Genomic DNA, 16,007 nt, shown 5'->3' on the forward strand with positions numbered 1-16,007 from the left:
AGTGATTTAGTAACTTGAAAAACTTTCAGAATCAGGAAATATTAGGGTCAGAATATATGTATGGTTTTTTTCAGAACCAAAAAATGTTTAGATTGAAATACGTGCAGGAAATTTTCAGAACCAGAAAATGTTGAACTTAAAATATATGCAGAAAATTTTCAGAACCAGAAAATGTTGAAATCAGAATATATGCAGAAAATATTCAGAACCAGAAAAATATTCAGAACCAGAGAATGTTCAAAGCAAAATCTAGAACCTGACTGAGCTGTATCTGGTAGACAGAGTACCTAATTGCTGACCATACTGGTGGCTGACATGTGCGTGCCTCTGACAGGCGTCGCACCTTTTTGCAAATTCTACAGCATCTTTGCGCATTATGGGCTAAAAGTATCTCTGCCTCAGTAATTTATTGGACAGGCTACTGCCCCCTGCATGGTTTTCACATTCTCCACTGTGGAGAGCATGCAAAACAGCCTGAGATTCTTCCCGATCCAGGCATCTGAGGTAGGGTCCAGCGAGGGATTTCCTCCTTTTTATCTGTTGGCAGGGTGTCATTCTGCAGCCAGTCCAGGTACGGTTTCCTCCAGTCTGGAGTATCTTCTTCACTTCTGGTGCTGCACAACACTCCTGCTTCCTGCTTAGGTTTTAGTATCGCTGGCTCCAGCACGTGGACAATTGGTATTGTGGAGATGGCTCCTGCTTTGAAGGTTGGCCCCAAGGTGGCTAGCACATCTGCTTCTGCGTTCTGGTCTCTAGGGATTTGTTTGATGTTGAACGTGGCAAATCTAAGGGTCAACTCCTTTGCTATATCCAGGTATGCCATCATCCTGGAGTCCCTGGCTTCATAACAACCATTTACATGGTTAACTATGAGTTGAAAATCACTGCAAACCTGGAGGTGTCTGATTTTCAGATCCAGAGCTAGCTTCAGACCCAGGATCAAGGTCTCATATTCTGCTTCGTTTTTTGTGGCCTTGAATTCACATCGTACAGCCTGGACTATGAGATCTCCCTGGGTGATTTGAGGACAAATCCTACTCCTGCTCCTCTATCCACTCAATTCTTTGAGTCTTCCTTTTGAGGTAGGTCTGCGTCGTCCTTCCCTTCTGTGCTTCCAGACACCTTATTCTCGCTTCTGCTGTAGGGTCCTGGTCTTTCGCTCCTCTTCTCCACTGGAGCTTTTCTGGATACTGGATCCGAATCATAAATGCCTCTGATGGGCGCATAGTCTTCCTCCATCCTTATGACAGCAATTGCTTTCGGCTGTACTTTCTCAAAGGTGGTGCAAGGGTGTTTCGTCAGGTCCTTGTAAAGATCTGAATCCTGGTGCAGTCCTCGGCGGAAGGCTTGTATAGCGGTTGCTATATCACATCTCGGGATAGCCACCTTCTCTTTGTTGAAACTGTTCAAGTAATCACGGGTGGACTCCTCGAACCCTTGTACTATCCGGTAAAGGTCGCTGGTCTGCTTCTCCGGCTTTCTGCTGCTGGCAAACTACTGGTTGAAGGCATTGACTAGGTCGGCGAAGTTGGATATGCTCTTGTTGGGCAGGCCGACGAACCACTGCAGAGCTGCTCCAGATAAGGTTGACCCGAATCCTTTACACATACAAGCTTCGTTTAAGGATCCAGTTGCGGTTATCACCATCATTTTCTGCTTGTAGTGGTTGATATAATCGAGTGGGTCCGTGGTTCCGTCGTAGAGCGTCATGGCTGGCGGCACACATCCCTTAGGAACACCGATTAGGGCTATGTCGTCCACGAAAGGTGAGTCTTCGTAGCTGTCTCGGGCTGCTTTCTCCAACGGACGGGCTACGCCTGGTATACTGTACATCAGCTCCCTCAGCTCCTGTTACTGCTGCTCCAGCGAGTTACCTGCTCCTGCAAGAGGGTTAGAAACAGGCGGGAAGGAACCAGCAGGTGTACCTCCTAGCCAGGGCACTCCAGAAAATTGGCCTGGTGCTGGATGACTGGTTACTGGTGTTGCACTGATTATGGATCCAGGCTGCCACCCTGGTGTCTGTTGTAGTCCTCCGATCCGAGCTCCATCATGGCGAATCCCGTTGCGGATGGAATCTAACTGCATTGGTGACAGTCCAGTTGCCATCCCGACGTCGTCGGTGTGCGGGGTACTGAAAAGGGTGGAAGGTCAGATCCTGACGGGGTGCTAAACAAAGCATTACCTGATGTCTGCTGCAGGCTGGATGGGTTATCAAATGATAGACATCCCAATCCTCTGGGCTCGATTGGTTCGCTGGGTGCTACTCCCGCAAGGTCCAGTCTGATGACTAGTTCTGACGAAATTGATCGACTCGACCCTCCACCGCTGGTTCTGGTAGGAGCCTCTGGTGCTGATGTTGGCTTGGTTTGAACCGCGGTCACGATCTGTGCAATCAGGTTCTGGTTGTCCTTCCTCAGATCTTTAACGGCCTGACGCAGAACATCCATCCCCTGGATCATCACCTGCATCGGGTCAAGTACTGGGGATCCTCTGCTTCTGAGAACTTCTGCACCTGATCCCTCCTGGGTCGAGGCTTTAGATGTAGCTTCACCTCTGCTGGGTCTGCTTTCCCTGCTGGATCTGGACTGGCTGGGTGCGCCTGCTGCTTTGGGTATCTGTTGTGGCTTCAGAGGCAGAGGCAGAGGAATGGTTCTGGGCGACATGCTGACGGGGGTCATCTGACTGGACGCTGGAGATGCACTGACTGGTCCTGCAGATGCAGGAATAGGTCTTGCTCCAGAAGACAGGGATGACATGCTCTGGCTGCTGGAAGGACTTTGGCTGGTTTCAGACATTGTGACGGCTGGTTCAGTTTTGCGAAATTTGGCTATAGAAAATGATCACTATGCCCCACGGTGGGCGCCAAATTGTTTTGGTAAAAAATTACCGAGTTATTGATTTAATTTGTGGGTTAAAGCGATCGATCTATGGCTTATGAACGAAATAAAACACGACGATAAAGATGAGCGAAAATGCAACAAAATAAGAGAGTGACACGAGGAATTTTGGTGACGCGGAAAACCCGATATGGGAACAACCGCGGGGGGAGTCGGAATCCCACCAATTTGGCACTATAATCGAGACGGTATTATGTAAGTAAGGAAATACAAGGATTAATTTGTTAGCGGGATATTGCTAAATAAAGACGGGATGTCGAGTATGAGAGTGTTCGTGTGTGGAATGAGATGATCTCTAATTGTGACTTGCTTCTCTTTATATAGTTGTTGTCTTGCTAGGGTTGAGTCCACATTGTTTTCCTGCCTCTGCTCCTGTAAAGTAGGGGGTAGTTGCTTGATAATAGGAGGTGGTTGGTTGACTCCTTCTTACGTGGGCTTTGTTTAACAAATATCTTATATGTGTTTGTTTACTTTGACTAATCCAATGGTCCCCACCTTTTCCAACTCACCAATCCTTTTCTTTCCTTTCCTCCAATGAAATGGTGACACTCCATCAAGGATAAAAAGTGATATTTTTATCCCCAACACTAAGCATGGCCATGTCGCTTGGGCTAGGCCGGGAGATCAATCGTGGACATCTCGAGATCAATTGTGGATGTCAGTAGTTCCTAAGAAACCAAGGGTTGGGGTAGTTGATGTGATGGGCATGAATGATTATGTGTTTGCTTTATACAACGATGGAGCAATTCAGTATTGGGATGTAAACAAATCATTCGGCATTCTTGAGGGAATTGTACAACCCATGGATCATTCTCCGAGCTGGTTCAATACATTAGAGTATTACGAAGAAGGGTGGACGAAAGCATATTTAGTACAATCTGGCAAGAATCTCCTCTTAGTGGTGCGATACACGGATCAAGCCATGAATTCGGATAAAAAAGATGTCGACTACGACCTTTATTACGAAACACTTGGTTTTGAGGTGTACAAGATTAATCCCAAAGACACAAGTTGTGAAATAATTGATGATTTGGGTGATTTGGCATTGTTCGTAGGTGGAAACTATTCTATGTGTGTTACTGTCGGACCCAAATCGTTGGAACGTAATTGTATATATTTCACAGATGATCAAAATGAGGATTGGACACTGGTGACGGAGTTTGGAGGACATGATATGGGTATATACGACATCAAGTGTGATGAATTCCGACCATTTTATGAAGGCATTGATACACGCTCTTCATATTGCCCACCGATATGGTTTGTTCCTCAGTTTTAAAGTTATTGATTGTCAACAACGTTACGTGATATTAAAATAAGTCACTTTTTAGATACTACATTCGGTTCCCTTCAACTAACAAGTTCTTTGAAGGTAATAGATGATCAAAATTGAGCTTTGGAAAACTTTAATTGTTTATTAGTTATTTATTTTATTGGGAATTGTTATTCAATACTTGTATTATATTGCTGCTAGTATATGGTCACAGATAGCAGTATATCCGACCCCTTACCTTGCCAATTTGCGGGAGTCCTTGAGACACTGGGTAATGTTAATGTTCTTATTGGCTTTTTGGTGTTAAGCGACCCAGACGAACACAAGTCTTTTTTTTTTTTTTTTTGACAGTTGTAAATTAAGGGTTCTACAATCGCAGGGCTTGTTTAGCCAAACCATGCGCTATAATGTTAAGACTCCTAGGAATAAAACTAAGACTCAAACAATGAAAAAAAACTAAAACGATCACGAACATCCTCCAGGATACCGGCAATCATATGATCTTCCTTGTCAATCCCCGCTACCTGATTGATCAACTGTAAACAGTCAGACAAAACAGCAACATGGAGTATTCTCTGTTCTTGCGCCCATGACAAGACGTCTCGGACCCTGAGTGCTTCTGCTTGTAATGTCGATTCAGCCCTGGAATGCACTTGTCTCCTCGCTATTTCCTTGCCTGCATGATCAAAAGCAATCCAACCGACCGCCGCTTCAATGTTCCGTACCCAGCTAGCATCCACTTTGATCCGAACCACCCCACAAGCGTTATGGTTTCCAATGAGATTGACGGGATGACCATTGCGAATGGCCTCACGGTCCTCTTGTGACGAGCCTTCCTCAGAACTTTGGAGCTTTGACAGGGGTTGTTGTGTAAGATGGGAGCAACATAGCACCTGAACATTTTTCCGGATTGAACTAAAGAAACACCCCGTAATTGTAAACGGGTTTAGATCCAAATCCTGAAAAATAACCCTGTTTCTTAACGACCACACACCCCACAGGATGGCCACAAAAGTAATCATCTTGTCCTCGCCTCCTTCACTTTTTGAGAAGTAGCGCATCCAGTCATAAATCCATTCAGTGACCGAGACCCCTTCGGCACTTTCCACCCGGATTCCCAACTCCGAGGCCGCCCATAGCCTTTGAACAAGACTACAATCGCGAAAGAGATGTTCTATGGATTCCACGCATTTCTGACCCCCTCTACACATGCCACAGAAAGGTTCGATGTCAAGCTTACGTTTCTGAAACTCACTACCAATAGGCAAAGCCTTTACGATAATCTTCCAGATAAGGATTTTCCAAACCGCCGGAACGGGTAAGCTCCATAACGTTTTCCTACAGAACTTTCTCCCTCTATCATTTATTCTTGACCTGTCTTTAATGGTACTTCTTGCGGCCATGTAGCTATGAAATATAAGTCCGTAGCCACTCTTAACCGTAAAAGTTCCATTCGTAGTAAACGGCCAAAAAACCTTGTCCCTCACCCTAAATTCACACGGCGGGATGGCAAGAATGCGAGTTGACCACTCATCCTTGAATACTGTATTAATCAAATCAGCATTCCACTTACCATTCTGATAAAAAAGATCCCTTACTTGCAAGCTTGCCAAATGGCTATTGGTCAGATCAAGCCACATATCCTTTGGTTCCGGTTGCTTGCCCCCCACCCATCTAGCGGTCCACACATTCAACCTCGAGCCCGTCCCGATTTTCCAGCCAAAATTATCTAGAATAAAAGACAGCCCATGTAAAATGCTACGAATACCCCACGAACTCCCAGTACCTCGATGGGATGCATGTCGTTCTGGAAAACCTGAGACCCAAACACCTTTTGCCTGAAAATCCTGCAAAATAATGAGTTTTCCCCAGAGACAAGCCTCCATCCATGTTTGGCCAACAAAGCCTGGTTAAGGCACTCGACATTTCTGATTCTGAGCCCGCCCGCACTCTTAGGTAAACTCAGAAAATTTTTGCTACACCAGTGAATGTTATTACCCATCTTACATCCCGTCCACCAAAATTGTGTCAAAAGAGAATTAATCTTTTTTGCCACACTTACCGGAATTTTAAAAACCGATAGAACATAATTTGAGAGATTGGATAGAAACGATGAAATTAAGGTAAGGCGACCCGCTGGTGATAGAAAAATCCCGTTTCAAGAAGAGATACGTTTGGTGACATGTTCAATAAGAGCGTTAAAAATACCTTTTTTTGAATCTGTAAACTCTGCCGGAATCCCCAAATACTTTCCAATGCCCTTATTCTTACTGATCCTAAAGATCTTCAACATCCTCTGTGCCTTAATCAAAGTAGTATTAGGGCTGAAGAGAATTCCAGATTTATCTAGATTTAATTGTTGTCCTGAGGCCTCGCAATAATCGAGAATAAGACTCATGAGATGCTGGACAATGTCTCCCTTATCCTTGAAGAAGAAAACCGAGTCATCCGCAAAAAATAGGTGAGTAATAGGCCGAGTATCCCTAGTAAGTTGAACTCCATGAATCTTATTCAGGTCGTGAGCGTGATCAATGTTACTGGCTAGAACCTCCATGCACAGTATAAACAGATAAGGTGACAGAGGATCACCTTGCCGTAAACCACACCGGGGCCGAAACTGAGGAAGTGGAACTCCATTCACAAGGATTTCATAACTTACCGATGTTACACAGTTCATGATCAACATCCTCAAATGTTGAGGGAACCCGAATCTTTCCAAAACCGCCTCTAAGAAATCCCATCGAATACGGTCGTAAGCCTTGCTCATATCTGCTTTAAACACGCCTACACCTGTCCTCCCCTGCTTATGGCTGGATATTTTATGGATTGCCTCATGAGCCACCAGGATGTTATCACTAATGCTCCTCCCCAGGAGGAACGCATTTTGCGTCTCCCCGACCAAAGTGTTCATTACTTTTGCCAACCTATTTGCAATGCATTTGGATACAACCCGCATCATGACATTACACAGGCTGATAGGTCGGTAATCTGACACTCCTTCCGGGCTCTCTTTTTTAGGAACAAGAGTAATAAATGTTCGATTTACCTCCTTTAGGAGCCTTCCTGAGTTCAGGATAGAAAGGACAGCTTTCGTGAAATCCCTTTTAACCATGGACCAACATCGTTGATAAAAAACTGCCGGAATGCCATCCGGCCCCGGTGCTTTAAGAGCCTCCATTTGGAAGACCGCCCTCCGGACTTCTTTAGCCGTAAACGGCCGATTGATGCGGTCAGTCTCGTCCTGGGAAATCTTACGCTCCACATGCGTGAGAGTATGCAGGAAAGCAGATCGGTCACGCCACACATGACCCTCGCCCGAAGCCAGGAAAAGATCCATAAATGCATTCTGGAACTCCCCCTTAACCTGACCCTCATCATAAAGCCAAATCCCGTCAGATCCTTTCACCCCGTGAATATAGTTCCTTCCGGCACGTCCTTTGACCCAGTTGAAGAAATATTTAGTACAAGTATCCCCATCAACCATCCACTTCAATTTGGCACGCTGTTTCCAGAAAACCGCCGTGGCTTTGGCAAAGTCAGTTACTTCCTCATTTACTCTTGAATACTCCTCCTCCCCACTACCGGTAGTGGCTAGAACCATGCCATGTTCCAACCTCTGATCAAAATCATCCCATTTTCTATGCCATTCAGCTCGTTTATCTAAAGTCCACTTTTTTACACACGTCCTAACTCTACATAACTTCCTGGTAACACGGAAAACCGGGGACCCCAGATCCTCCATATTCCACGCACTCTGAATCCGTTCCATACACGCCTCATGATCCAAAACCCAAGCGTCTAACTTAAACGGTTTACTTCCAAAAGTTCCCACAAGATTTAAGTCCACTTCAATTGGCGCATGATCCGATATTTGGATGGGATAATGTTTGATACCAGTATTTGGGAACAGAGTAAACCAATCCTTCGATCCATAAGCTTTATCAATGCGCTCATAAACCCTTTTATCGCCCTTCATGTTATTGCACCACGTGAACCGTGGTCCCTTGAAAGGAATATCCATTAGCTCATTTCTGATTTTCCAAAAGTTGAAATCATCGGCCCCCTCTATAGATCTTTGACTCCCACTTAGCTTATCACTCCTATATTCAACTTGGTTAAAATCGCCAACCATAAGAAAAGGGTATTTACAAGACTTACTCCAATCCTCAATATCTCGTAGAACTGAGGCGCGTGAACTCACACACGGGGCTCCATAGACAAGGACCAAGTACCATAAAAGACCATTATATTTTTTCACTAAGAGGATGATAAAATTATTACATGCCATGACCAACTCCATATGCGACTCCTTGCGCCATCCTACCCATAGACCACCCGAAGCCCCCACGGCATCAATACCAAAACACTTCACAAAACCTAATGGTCTAAACATAGGGAAAATACGACTAGCACTACATTTTGTTTCAATTAAAAACAGAAAATCATAGTACTTACTACCTAATAACGCTCTTATTTTGGGAATTGTAGGGGCGAGCGTGTTATTAAGACCCCTAAAATTCCACACTAGGCCCATCATGGTGAAAGAGGAGGTTGTGACGACCCAACCTCCGCAAAACCATCAGCATCAGGAACTGTTCCTCCCCCATTCACGGATGGGAGAGACGAATCACTGGATTCCAACATCACAACATCTTCAACGTTGACCCTAAAACCCCATGTTGGTTTAGGTGTCGCCTCTGTCTTCTGAACCCCCTCCCCGCAAAACCTCTTCGCCATCTGTCTCAGGTACTCCTTAGCTTGTTCAACAGATTCCTTAGCCACTTCAGGGATGATATACTCCCCTGCATCTGTACAACATTTTCTTTTCCTTGCACCTCTAATATCCTCCTTGTAATCATCCTTAGAATCAGAAAACCGGTACACATCAATTAAACCCAAACAACTATCAGAATTGTTACCCACTGGTAACTCAGCAAACAACCTTGCTCTTGCTCCCACTTCCGGTATATCAAAGAAATTGTTTTCAGAACTCTTCAATGGCATCTTGCCCTTCAGCCTTCTGATCTCCTTATCAGTCTTCATTTGCACAATCCTCTCCAGAGGTAGCAGGTTGGAGGACCCCTCATCTAGCTCATGCCCTTACCTGACAATACCCTCTGAGAAAAAAGAGGGTTTGGATTTCTGATTCTTCAAGTCATCCCCAGTAGCTTCTTGAGAACACAGAAAAGACTGACCATTGGGATCCCCATCACCTGTGGCAAGCTGTAGAGTAGTGTTAACCGCAGTGGAATCATCTGAGGAAATCACGATAATCTCTTCCTCAGGCCAACTCTCAGAAGGTAAATCAGGATCACTTGACACTGGATCAGAAAGCCATTGATTCTGAGAGTCTCCTGACATAACTGGTTCAGTTCCCTGTGATACCCCAACAGCAATCTGGACATTTTGCCCACCATCAGATTCATTTGTCTCCTCCTCCATAGCCACTATCATCTGACCAGCTGCCTCTTCATCAATCCCAGTTGCCTGCCCTGAACCTAGTCCCCCTTGTCTGGAACTCTAACCCACCTGCCTAGTAGTCCCATCTGGATAGTGGTACACAGAGATCCACCCCTCAGCAGGGGGGTCAAAAGTCTGGTTGTATCCCATATGCTCATCCTCCATGTGAGTCCAATCCAGGTCCCCTTCAATTCTGTTCAGAATAGCTGCCTGGTGTCTCTGGTCACGATCTAAAGCACCAAAAAGAGTGTCATGATTTGGGTAGATGACATAAGGATCCTCTGCTTGAATTTGAGCCAACACCCTTTGTTGCAGCATATTCAGATCCTCCTGAACTTCCAGTTCTTCACCTGCACTGTGAAAAATTTCATTTTCTGGTTCCCCTTCATCTAACCACCCTCATGCCCCTGGGTGTGGATGATTAACCAAACCCATCTCCACATCCTGAGGCTGAGGAGCAGCACCATTTCCATTAATCCTTGTGTCTCCCAAAACCTGCACATCTGTCATCTCAGCATCCCTCCTCTCATTCTGCTCTCCAGAATTATTAGCAGTCATATTACCAGCACCCTCCGCAGGATTAACCTGCCACATACCTTGATTGCCAGCATCACCCCCAGCATGTCCCATTCCCATGCCACTATGATCCAATACAGGTCCTGCAAAGGGTTGTGCTGTGACTGCGAAAGATATGCCAGGTAAGACCTGCCCACCTGGTATAATTCCCAAATCAAAGTCCACAGCTCTTTCTGGGGACTCCCACCTTCTCCTTCTTCTATTAAGACTTCGAGTACGACCGAGTCTGACTCTAGAGGAAATAAACTTGGTGGTAGAGGGGGTAGCACGTAAGTCAAGATTGAACATGGTGTGTGTACTGTTAGTCTGAAAAACTGGGAAACCATTCTCCACTGATCGATCAAGCATGCCATTTATACCAGCAACAACAGCCATAATAGACTCTCTACACTGTGCCCCCTTATGCCCAACTTTGCCACACTTGATACAATATTTAAAAATTTCCTCATACCGAAACTGGACCCATAAGAGATAGCCCCCTTCCATAGCCAGGAAGAAGTCAGGCATCAGAGGCTCATTGAGCTGAACACGCACCTTAACCCTCAAGTAATCATTATCTGGTACAAGATGGAATGACTCAACTTGATAATTATGGCTAAGGAGCTTACCAGCAATATGGGCCACTGGCATTGTTAGGTATTCAAAGGGGAGTCCAAAGATACGAACCCAAAGTTCAGCATACGGAAACCTGACAGTACGCAGAACAGTATCAGGGAACCATTTCGAGAACACCATAACTGCCCCATCAATTGTTGCAGTAGTTCGCTGCAGCAAATCTTCCATATCTTCAACTTCAGTACAATGGAAGACATAGACCTCACCCATCCTAAACCCAGTGATGATTCCCTTAGTTGTTCACTTCTTTCTAATCACTTCATTAATCAGCTCCGCCTCAAAAAGACGATAATCCACAAGGAAGCCCAAAACACAGCAGCTCCAAAAGGCTTTAGATTGCCCCAGTTCAGCTGGGTCAATGTTGATCACCCCCCAGGCCTAGGGTATCTCCACAAATTTGCATGTAAAGGGTTCATGGGGTTAAAATCAGCAGAGGGGTGTGATTCATGGAAGTTTTGGTGAGAGTTTGATACGTTATGCATGTCATAATCAGTCTCCATCTTTCTAGTAGTAGGTTGTTTTGATTGAAATTGATTTTTTGTAAAGGGCTCTTGATTCTGGACTTTGTGACGAGATTTTTTCTTGTGGTTAAGAAGATCAATGAAATGTGATGAGTAAGATGAAATTCCTACAGCCATACCAGCTGTTTAAATAGGAAGGAAACTATTGGAATTCGTAGAAGACTGTAACGAAACCCTGACGTTTCAAATCAACGAAGCTCAGCAAACCAACCAACGCACGAATAAATCCTCGAGCCACTCTAATAAATGAACTACCAATTAAGACAAACTATCCATAATGATTATAATTTGGGAAGAGTAAACGAAAAAGAGAATAAAATCAATTGCAGAGGAAATGCAGATAGAAAAAATTAGGGTTTCGAGCCCCAATCCAAGACGCCTAATTCAAATGATTACCAACTTTAGTAGAGTAGCTGGGTAATAATGAACTAGAAGATAGAAGATTTCAGATAAATGAAGACCCAATGGATCAAAAAAGAGAACTGATTGAGATTTGGGGAAGAGGAAAACAGGGATTTAGGTGAGAATAAAAATTAATAACTAGCTACAGTAGGAAGAAAAGGAAGCTCTCCTGCAGAGTTTAGCTCTCTAGTTTCTTAGAGAGAGATTCTTCCCAGACGAACACAAGTCATGATATGCTATTATTGTTGTTGTTATGATAGTCATTTGCGGGAGCCCCCGTGATGTATTGAACTATCTTGTTTCTATGTTTATTTAATGTTCTTCCCTTCCAAAAAAAAAATGAACTGTTAATCGAATAAGATACTAATATAAAGCCTTAGTAATTCCATCAGTAGTTTCCAAGAACAATCTTGACTAATTAATACTATAACTCAAATAAAACTAATACTGTAATCTAAACTTAAGTAACATGACTTTATAAAAATTTAGTTTGTAGGTTACTAATCACTTTATTTTAATTTGAGCAATAAAAATTAAAATTGTAAAAAGTCATGAAATGAGTATTTTAATGAAAGTTTTCTTTTTACCGAGAAATTAATGATGTTATTTTTGGAATATTTTTACTATTAACATTTTTTGTGCAACTTCTTATCATTAAAAGTCAATAAATTTGCATCTACATTTATTTTAGAAAAAAAAAAGTATACAGTTTTTTTATCATATAATAATGAGATAAATTTATGTGTAATGTGAAATAATATAAAAATTTTAAATATTAAATTTATTATAAGTGTTCCGGGTGTAATTCCAGATCAAGTATAGTTACCACCCTTGGCTTGTTGAATGACGTCTTGAGTTGGATTCTCCTTTGGTCTCAATCGTTCCTCACGGCCACTCCTGCAACAATGAACGAACTGAGGGCTTGGCTTTGTGCCAAGCGTACTCACTCCGACGCTCAAGTCAGTAAACTTAAGAGATAAGTTGTTACTTGGCTGAATGTGTATTGTAGAGAGATAAGGAAGATATTACCAGATGAATAGTGTATTTAGGTTTAGTTGTGGATTAGTTGGGATCCTTTCCTCAATGAAGGTTGAGGAGTATTTATAGGCTTTCACCTTTTGTCACGTAGTGGCCAAGTGGCTAGCAGGTGGAAAGACTGATCTACCCCTCGGCCGAGAGGCCTATGGCTGGCCGGCGGATCCTGTTGACTCGCCGCCGAGGGGTCTTGGATATGAGTACGCGGATATGTGTCCCGGCTGGCAGGTTACCATGCCGGGACCCAGGCTGATGGGCCGATGAGCTGCATCGGCTAGATTGTCCAAGTCGTTGACTTGCTGTGGATATCTTTGACCTTGCTCAATCATGTTGACTTGGTCAGCGGTGCAGAATATGCCCCATCAATTTGCCCCCAGCGTAGTCTATGCCGTGGTATGGGCTCCGATGTATGTTTGAGCGTATATTCTGCACAAGTAATTTGTAAAAAATTTCCTGCATCGGCTTCTTCTGCGGCGGCTTCTTTTGCCTCGGTCTGGTCTTTCTTAGGCCGTACCATATCCCCCCTCCACATGGATGCGTAAAGGGCATCCGATGTGGAAAAGAAAGTGACGCCGGCCGAGACCAGGGTTGAGAGTGCCGGTTGTTTTTGATTGCCCCCTGCCGGCGCTTTCTAGCTTGGTTGATTATGTGGCCGGCGGAGAGCAGATGCTTGGGAATTTGTTGAGGAAGGTGAATAGGCAAGGAGATATGAATAGGCGTGTTGAAGACGCTTGGTCACTGTTGCATTGATTGACGTCTAATCGCGTTGCAACGATTGACATCCCGTGGTTGCATGTCCGACACGTGTCCGCACGCTGATTGGTTGACGCTTCATGGGCTCGTTCTTCTCGATTGGTCCTTCTTCATGGGCTTTTCCCTATAAATAGGGCGATTATCCCGTGAAATTGGCCACCAATTTCATTCTCTAAAATTTTCCTCTAAACTTTCGAAGGTTTCTTTGTCTTCTAACTTTCTCGCTTGTCATTCCTAGCGAGTGTTTTTCTTCAAGGTAAACAAACAAACTTCTTCTCTTTATTTTTTGAACAATTATTGCTATTATGTCTTCTCACGACGCCGGACTAGCACTTCTGTGCCGGAGGGTTCTCCGTTGCGTCTTGATGGGGAGGAGATACTAGACGCCATTCCGATAAGGTTTGGGGGCCCTAGGTCTCCTTCTCCCGTAGTCGATCCACCACCTCGGAGGGACGGGAGGATGAGGGTGAGGATGCTGATGAGGATGAGGGGACCCCTTCCGATGGTGGGAGGCTGTCTGTCCCGGATCATGGCGAGCCCCCGCACGATTTGTCTTGAACGTGGTTGGTCTCATAAGTTCGCCAGTTGTTCCGGCGAGACATTTTTCGGAGGCCATTTCTCATTTGGTGAGGGGTATAAGATCGTTATTCCTAAGAAGGGTCAGGCGGTCTGTTGCCCTCCACCGGGTCACACCGGCGTGTACATCAGGCATCTGGAGTATGGGCTGCGGTTTCCTCTGAATAAATACGTCGTGGCCATTATCAGTGCTATGAACGTCGCGGTGGCCCAACTACATCCGCTGGCCGTGAGGACGATAGTTGGCTTTGTCTGGCTTTGTCTCTTTAGGGGGGAGACCCCGACAGTCAACTTATTCCGCCGACTTCACAGTCTTCGTCCGTCAATTTCCGGTAAAGTGGGGTGGTACAGCGTACAGACGGAGCCCGGCTATGTCTCCGTGAACAAGCTTACTTCTTGCAAAGACTGGCAACGGCGGTGGGTGTATGTCCAAGTGCCGGAGGATTACCCTTTGCTTCGGTCTTTCCAGAGCCCTGTTCACTTTCGGTGTGAGAGCCGGGAAGAGTACGATAAATGTATATCCCGGGGTAAGGCTAAGATGGATGCTTCGATGGTCCTTCTTACTGAGGATGAGAAGCGGGCGATCTGCAAATTGTTTGACGCCGAGAAGGGATGGCTGCCCCCCGACTCGGTTATTCTTCAGGATGAGCCGCAGCCACGTCGGCCTCATACCGGCCCTCAGCCAGGGTGAGTGGGGTCGGTGTGAGGCCCATCTTAGCTCGTTATGTTCCTGTTTTTAGAGCTATGTTTCATTTCTTTCATGTAATTCTTTGTTTGATTTCTTGCAGACCGGTTTGGCGAATCATCCCAGTACCTTAAAGAGGATAGGCCTTGATAAGGACGGGAAGGTCGTTCGTGACATCCTACGGTGAAAAAAAGTGATCGTAGACCGGCTCCTAACGACCTTATGGAGAAGCAGCTGAAGTCGTTGGATCTGTCGGCGGCCCAAGTACGGGTTCTCGGAGGCGTGCCGAAGAGAACAAAGAAAGGAGCGCCCAGGCTGGCGGCGTCGGTGTCCACTCCCTCCTCGACCCCAGTGGTGCAGAAGGATCATGTGGAGATTATCGACATCACTGACAAGGTGGTGACCGTTGCTAAGGGTCCTTCTTCCCCAAAGAAGAGAAAGGAGCCACCACCTGCTTCCACCGTTGCCGGGGAGAAGCCTACCGGCCCTCCATTTAAGAGGGTCCAAACTGGTACGGATCTAACTTGCGGTTCGGATTTAGCCGGTTCGTTGGACATCCCTGATGACCGGCTTTCTGATGTGTCAATGCAAGGTGATATGGATGCTCTGTGTAAATTTTTTGTAGATCCTCCCTCGGCGACCACCGTTCTTGCTGAACGGCAATCAGGGAAGCAGCCTGAGAAGGCTATTGGGAGGGCGGGTGACGGAAATGTCATCGTTGACTCCTCGGCTCAGAAGATTTCTGCCTCCGAGCTTGTGGCAGAGGGTGCGAAACTGTATAAGAGGCTGGGGAGGTGGACCCAACAGGCCGGCTCCTACATCACGGAGCAGGAGAAAACTATGGCCCAAGCTGCGCCACTGCTCGCAAAGCTTAAACTGGATCTCTCTGCCGCAAAGGGGGAAGCCGCGAAGGCTAAATTGGATCTCTCTTCTGCCACGAAGCGCGTGGAGGAAGTTGAGAAGCTGCTAGGGGCCGAGAAAGCCAAAGTTGAGGAAGCTGATGCCGCCACCGCCAAGATGATGGAAGAGCGGAACAGGTATAAGGATGCTTATGACGCCATGGTTGCCAAGAGGGATCAGTGGAAAGATCAGTTCGACAACCAGGCGGAGGCGCTCAGGGTCGCGCAGGCTGCCGTTGCCCAAAAGGAGAAGGATATCGAGATGCTTCAAGATGATCTCCTCCCTAAAATGTGTGCCCAGTTTCGGGACCGGGC

General features: G+C 45.5%; 1 protein-coding gene across 1 annotated transcript; it reads left to right on the plus strand.

Moving 5' to 3' along the window:
- The first annotated feature begins 3,552 nt into the window (after nt 1-3,552).
- LOC141614645 (uncharacterized) lies at nt 3,553-4,176 on the plus strand. The gene has a single exon (XM_074433392.1). It carries the CDS (start codon nt 3,553-3,555, stop codon nt 4,174-4,176), a length of 624 nt encoding a protein of 207 aa, XP_074289493.1.
- Nucleotides 4,177-16,007: the final 11,831 nt, after the last annotated feature.

This window comes from Silene latifolia, chromosome 11, assembly GCF_048544455.1.
Source record: "Silene latifolia isolate original U9 population chromosome 11, ASM4854445v1, whole genome shotgun sequence".
NCBI lineage: Eukaryota > Viridiplantae > Streptophyta > Magnoliopsida > Caryophyllales > Caryophyllaceae > Silene > Silene latifolia.